This window comes from Mustela erminea, chromosome X, assembly GCF_009829155.1.
Source record: "Mustela erminea isolate mMusErm1 chromosome X, mMusErm1.Pri, whole genome shotgun sequence".
NCBI classification, from domain to species: Eukaryota; Metazoa; Chordata; class Mammalia; order Carnivora; family Mustelidae; genus Mustela; species Mustela erminea.
Window position 1 is genome coordinate 122,657,967 of NC_045635.1, and position 6,916 is coordinate 122,664,882.

General features: G+C 38.2%; 1 protein-coding gene across 1 annotated transcript; it reads left to right on the plus strand.

Annotated features, from left to right (window-relative positions):
- The first annotated feature begins 411 nt into the window (after nucleotides 1–411).
- LOC116583308 (RNA polymerase II elongation factor ELL2-like) lies at nucleotides 412–6,596 on the plus strand. The gene is made up of 2 exons (XM_032331378.1): nucleotides 412–503; nucleotides 4,582–6,596. The coding sequence occupies exons 1-2, from the start codon at nucleotides 496–498 to the stop codon at nucleotides 6,470–6,472; spliced, it is 1,899 nt and encodes a 632-aa protein (XP_032187269.1). The 5' UTR covers nucleotides 412–495; the 3' UTR covers nucleotides 6,473–6,596.
- Nucleotides 6,597–6,916: the final 320 nt, after the last annotated feature.

A 6,916-nucleotide genomic window follows, 5' to 3' on the forward strand; every position in this document is an offset into this window, starting at 1 on the left:
AGAGATGATTCCATAAGGCTATAAAATACTGAATCAAAAAATCAAGATTATAGTCACCTGAAGAATAAGATTCATCTCTAATCAGAGCATATAGATACACTGAAGCATGGACCAAAACCATGAACATAATACATCAAGTCTGTGCTTTCAAATTTTAGGGGGAATGTTGCCTGTCAAAGCCATTAACGTTAGCACACATGTGAGCATATGTGCACCTGGCATATATGTATGTATCAACCCTGAGGTATATAGAGTCAGAGAAAACAAGTGGGTTTCCTTTGAGAGAGCTCTAGATAAAGTAGCATCCTTGGGGAAAGTTGAATTTCACTTTAAATTTAGAGATGGAGAATGTTCAAGAACACTGGTAACTGTGATGTCAGAGTTCTTGTAGGTAGGGATGTGCCGGAGCAAAGGAAATTCTGAGCAGTGTGCGGGCACACAGAGAAGAGAGTAGAGCTCCCTTGGAGCTTGTGGTTTGGATGATGACCCAAAACAATGGATAGGTGAGAAGTGGTAGAATCAGTTCTATATTAGGCCAGACCTCAAGAGGTTTGATAACTGGCAAGAGTGACTCAAATTGGATTTAACTGGTTACTATGTTTTACGACAAAGCTGGCAAGCAGGCTAAAGAGTGGGTCTCAGTGAGATACAGGCCTAGTGGTTCCCTGTGCCTCCTGCTCTTTCACGCAGGGTAGCCCAGAGTGTGTGGGTTGGTGGGCTCATTAGTTTAAGTGGAGTGACCTCAGTGGTCAAAGGCAGGTTTTGAAGTCTTACTAATGTGTAATAAGAAGTAAGTACGGTTGACCCTTACACAGCTTTGAACTGTGTGGATCCACTTATACTTGGATTTGATCAATACAGTGTAGGACTGTAAATATACCTTTTCTTCCTTGTGATTTGCTTAATAAGTGTTCTTTTTGATAGCTTACTTTATGTAAAAACACAGTATATAATACATATACAAATGTGTGCTAATCAACTGGTATGTTATTGGTAAGACTTCTGGTCAACCGTAGGCTCTTCATAGTTAAGTTTTCAGGAAGTCAGAAGTTATATGTGGATTTTTCACTGTGTAGCGGGTTGGCAGTCCTAACCCCTGTGTTCAAGAGTCAACTGTATATTACTCTGAGATGGATTAGTCATGTTTTGTCATTTAAGTGCATCAGCATTTGCTAGAGAGCCAGGTAGATTTATGAGTGGCTTGCCAAAATGGGACAGCAATTGTCCAATGACCTTTCAAAATATATGAGTTGTGTAGTCATTTTATTTGTTATTTCCACCCAGTCACATAGTGCCTTCGAAATAAACACCTATTCATGGTACAACATGGCAAGCTAGACAATTTAGAAGAGATATTCAATTTTGTTGGAATATAATTTATTATATTATTATCATGATATTAATATTGTGTTAATCAGAAAGTTAGGATAGTGTTCAATAGTTTGATGAAATAACTTTTTCTGAAAGCCCGTGCAAACAAATATCTTTGCAGCAGTGCGCATTAGGTCACAATTGTGATATTATCCTGTGTACCCCGAGACAGAGAAATCAAATGTTATTCTTCAAGCCTTGCTTATTTTGATACCAATTTGGGGGTTTGATGAGATAAAATTTGAGTGTTCTTTATGTGATAATTATTTTGTGTGCAATACATTATGCTTATATTTTTCTATGTGATTGTTGCCATTATTTTCACGTTTCAAGCCTTTTGTTGTCTTATGGCTTCATATTTTAATTCTTCCGTGTACTTGAAATTCATTCCATAATATGGTATATCATGATCCCATGGTCCTTGCCGGCTCTGTGTCCAGGCTCCCTGCACAACAGGGGGCTTCCTTTTCCCTCTCCTCCCCACTCACTCGTGTTCTCTGTCACTATATCTTTCTCTTTCAAATAAAATCTTTTAAAAAATCATCTGTTTAATTCCTGGGCTCTGCGTCTCAGATATCTTTTCATTTTCATTGACTTTCAATCTCTTCTTTTGCTAGTTCCTGACTCCCTTCATTCTGTCTTGATGTGATAATATCAGGTAGGGTTAACCCTCTGTTCTTGCTCTCCTACTTGCAGTTGAATTTTAGAATAGTTTTGGCAGATTTAAAGAAAAAAATTCTGCTCAAGTTGTTATTGTAATTGTACTAAATGCATTTGGTAATTGAAAAAACGCTTGGCATTCTTACAGTGTGGAGTTTTCAGAAATCGTGAATTCTTCATGTTCTCAAGTCTTCTTTCATGTCTATCAATACCATTTTGTACTTGTTGTCATAATGTGTCCCACTTCCCAGTCTTGTGTTAATGAATATTTTGTTCTTGTTATTTCCACTGGGCACAGGACTACCCTAGAAATATTTTATTCTCCCGGAGGTTGCAGACTTAAACATACTGAAAGATACATGATTTCTTCCTGTGTCTACTCAAGGTCTCCGGGAAGAATAAAACCAAGCATTTGTGCATACATTAGAACACTATGTTGCTGAATGTACTTCAGCAGGTCATTGGTTTTCTGCAGAAGTATTTTGCATTCTCTCTGCAGCAGTGATTTAAAATACAAATATACCGTAAAGTTAATAGAATCATGAAAAACATCTTAAAGAACAGAACAGTCCTCGGACATTAACAGACTTAATATAACTTCTTGATGTGACAGTAATATAGCTTTGCTGGGAGAAATGCAAAGGTACTCTTATTCCTTCTTCCACAAACATCAATACACTGATGTATTCATTTGCTCAAATAATATGTACTGAGTACTTAGTGTGTGTGCCAGGCACTGTTCTAGGCACTGGAGATATGGCAGTGCAAGTGACAGATAGGGAAAGTTTGGGGTCATATTCAGAGAATAGTAGATCAATGTAGCATTCAGATACACGGCACAAAGTTTAGGGTAGGTTGGGGCCAGAATAAGAAGGGTCTCATATGTCACATCAAACTGTTTTAAAATTTTATTCCTTTTACTGGCTTTATTGAAATAGAATTGATGTATAATATTGTGTAAGTTTAAGGTATGCAGCATATTGATCTGATACATTTATATATTGCAAAATAATTACTGCCATAGCATTAGCTAACACCTGCATCATATCATCAAATTACCATTTCTTTTTGGTGGTGACAACATTTAAGATCTACTCACTTAGCAATTTTCAGCTATAAAATACAGTACTATGACTATAACCATTGCGCTTTACATTATATCCCTAAGAACTTATTCATCTTATAACTGGAAGTTTATATCTTTGACTAATACCTCCCTTTTTCCTCCTCAGCCATTGGTAACTACCATTCTAGTCTATTTCTGTGAGTTTCTCTGTTTCAAGTTCAACATATAGATGATAATATAGGGTTACGGTATTTTTCTTGGACTTATTTCACTTAGCATAATGCCCTCTAGGTCCATCCTTGTCACAAACTGTAGAATGTCCTTCTTTTTCATGGTAGAATATAAGCATATCACATCTTCTTTATCCATTCGTCCATTGGTGGACAGTTTTTTCCCATGTCTTGACTATTGTAAATAGTGCTGCAATGAACATGGGAGTAGAGATAACTCTTTGAGATCTCGTTTTCTTTCCCTCCCTTCCTTCCTTCCTTCCTTCCCCTCTCTCTCTCTCTTTCTTTTGTACATACTCCAAAGTGGGACTGTTGGATAAAATGGTATTTCTATTTTTAACTGATTGAGGAATCTCCATACTGTTTTCCACAGTGGCTGCACCAACTTACATTCTCATAAACAGTATACAAGCATTCCCTTTCCCTTACCGACACTTCTTATTTCTTCTATTTTTGATCATAACCCTTCTAACATTCTAGGTTATTGTGGTTTTGATTTGTATTTCCTGACAATTAGTGATGTTGAGTACCTTTTCATTAGCTTTATTCTTTAAGTAGTGGGAACCATCAATTGTTTTAAAGCAAAGTTGGTTGGAATCATTTTTGATAATTTGGAATATGGTCTAGAACAAGAAAAGGTTGGAGGCAAGAAATCAAGTTAAGAAGAGTACGTAATATTGCCTAAGATGTTCTTGGCCTAAATTAGACAAGAATGCAAGAATGTAGGCTTTATGAGAGCATCTGGCTTTTACACACTACCAATCCGAAATGAATACAAAATACAAAATGAGAGTTGTGGTTGATGGGTCAAGCTCCAGTCCAGAAAGGACTCAACACCCCACTTGCTTGTGAGAGTAAATGCGAGGATGCCTTACTTCTTCTCTAGTTTCCATAAGCCTCTACCGCCTCATTAGTCCCCTCACCAAGTACCTCGGCTTGATGTTGGGTTTACTGGGAGGAGATGACTTATATGTACTGAGCTCAGAGACTAATTACTTTCCAGTAAGGTAAGACTTCCTCCTAAAGACAGACTAAGATGTGAATAGGAGAACATTGGAAAGTGATAAGATCTTTATAACCAGCTTTAGCTCTCCAGGTTCTATCTCAACCAAGTACTTCTTGCCTTTGTTCTGTTGGGAAAAATCTTTTAGAATTACAGTTTTAGAAATGTATAGCAGTAACATTTTGTTTTTATTGCCAAGGAGAGTTATCGTTTTCTAAAGTATTTTACCATTTGAACTTTGATCTTCACAGATATGACTATATGGCAGACTTTGAGGGCATTAGAGCACTGGAGCAACTGTTAAATAATGAAGGAGAGGTGGCAGTAAAGGAGGCAGATGGCTTACAGCCCAGGCAGGACAATGTCACTGTGCTGCCTATGCAGCTTCCCGGACCATCCATTTGGGCAACTGACTCTTACAACAACCATGAGAACACAGGGTGCCCTCAAGCTTCTCTTCATTTTCAAGAATTCCAAGAGCTTATCAAAACCCCCCCAGATGATTCACCCACTGATATATACGACTTTAACTTTTTGTTGTCGGATGTGAATAAAGACAACCATGAAGACAATACCCCAAAAACTGTCTCAAGCTACAGCCCCTCACAGTTTGATTGCCTGAGCTTGATGCAGGATAGTATGATGTGTAAAGCCACCGACTCCTACCAGACGACACAAGTAGGAAGGATCCAGGCAGAGGAAGGAAGGAGCAACAAATGGAAAACTATCCGAAAACCGTCTTTAGAGAAAAGAATGCCAGTTCGGAGAGCACCTCAAGTCAGCCCAGATCCAGTGCCCGAGAGAAAAAGAACAGCTCCTATTAACCCTGCGTACACAATTCGAAAGTCAAGAGTTGGTAGCAGTGTCCACCTGAGGCCGTACAGGGACAGGGTGATTCACTTGCTGGCGCTGAAGGACTATAAAAAACCCGAACTACTCATTCGACTGCAGAAAGACGGCATTACCAAAAATGACAAGAAGTCCCTTGGGGAAATTCTGCACCAAGTAGCCAATCTAAATACTCAGAATTTCTCATATACCTTAAAGGATTACGTCTTTAAGGAGCTCCAGAAAGACTGGCCAGGGTATAACGAAGTAGAGAGGCAGTCACTGGAGTTGGTGCTTTCCGGAAAAATAGATGCATTACAGAATGCAGCAGGTACCAATTCCACAGAATCTTCTGTAGGTTGTGGTAGAGATGTAACATCTCGGGAACAACTTTCTAATGCAGCTATTAATTTGTCAAGGAGAAAAGTTAGAATATCTCGCCTCTCAACCGGAATACAGTCAACACCGAATGGCTGTGTGATGAACACCAGTGCAAAATCTGCTTTTGGGCTCTCGGGACGTTCTGAGGCGACTGCCTCTTCCATCCGTCCTCCGCTGCCCACAACCCACCCTCCCTGTTCACAGCCTCCTCAGCCTGCACGTTCTGGCAGCAATTACTGGGGCAACGTAGAAAGACCTGAGACTCTAGGTCCCCGTGTTGCCAGCTTTAGTGAAAATACAAACATCTCAGGGAGCCTGGGGGCTAAACATCCTCCCTTGAAAACAGTACCCTCTGTCTCAATTCAAATGACATACCCAGAGCCTATGGAGACAGAACCCTTGATGTCTGATAAGAAGTCTGAATATACATTTACTGAACGCGAAGCAAAGGACCGAGAGTATGACATTGACATGATGGGGAGACAGGAGACAGATCGGGAAAGACAAGGTGAAGGTGCAAAGCCAGACTCCAAACAAGAAGTTAAAGAGGTGTGCACTGCTTCCAGGAAGACTAGTGCAGCATCCGGGCTCCCAGGTTCTCTGGCTAACTATGCCCCAATAGTTTCCTCTGAGCAGCGTCAGCAGTATGAGCAGGAGTTTAGACTAGAATATGATGAGTATCAGGGCTTGTATTCCAAGATGCTGACTTTATCTAGAGTATTTATTAACCTAGATTCAAAGAGGAAGCACCTTTCTCCAGACTCAAAAGAATATCAAGATATTAATAAGAAAATCTCTCTAGAATATCAGAAGATGAAGCAGATTAATCCCAATTATTATGCAGAAAAACATAGATGCCAGTATCTTTATAACAAGCTGGTTCACATTAAAAGGTTAATAAATGATTATGACCAGCAGCATGTAAAATCATAGCAATGAAACAGAGCTAGGATCAGAATAAATACATATAATCTTATTTAAAACTCTGAATTGCTTGTTCTAGGATTCTAAAGGGATAAAACCACTTTGTTGAAACAGTAGTACCATTTAAAATTTTCTTTCCTTTTATGTTCCTTTTGATTTTAGTTTTCATTTTTGATATTTTTGTTTATTTTATTTTTTATTTATTTTATTTGATTTTGTTTATTTGATTTATGTTTATTTTAATTTTATGTTATTTTCATTTTTCTTTATTTACATTTTCTTCCTTTTACATTGCTTTTTTGTAACTTCGAAGCTGTTTCATCTGATTCCTTTTATACATAAAATGTGTGTTTTCATTCCCTTTTTTAAAAAAAAGTACCAAGGATCCAGTATCTTTGAATAAAACTTGTATACATTTAAAAAGTAAAAACCTATGAGTAATATGAAATCCTA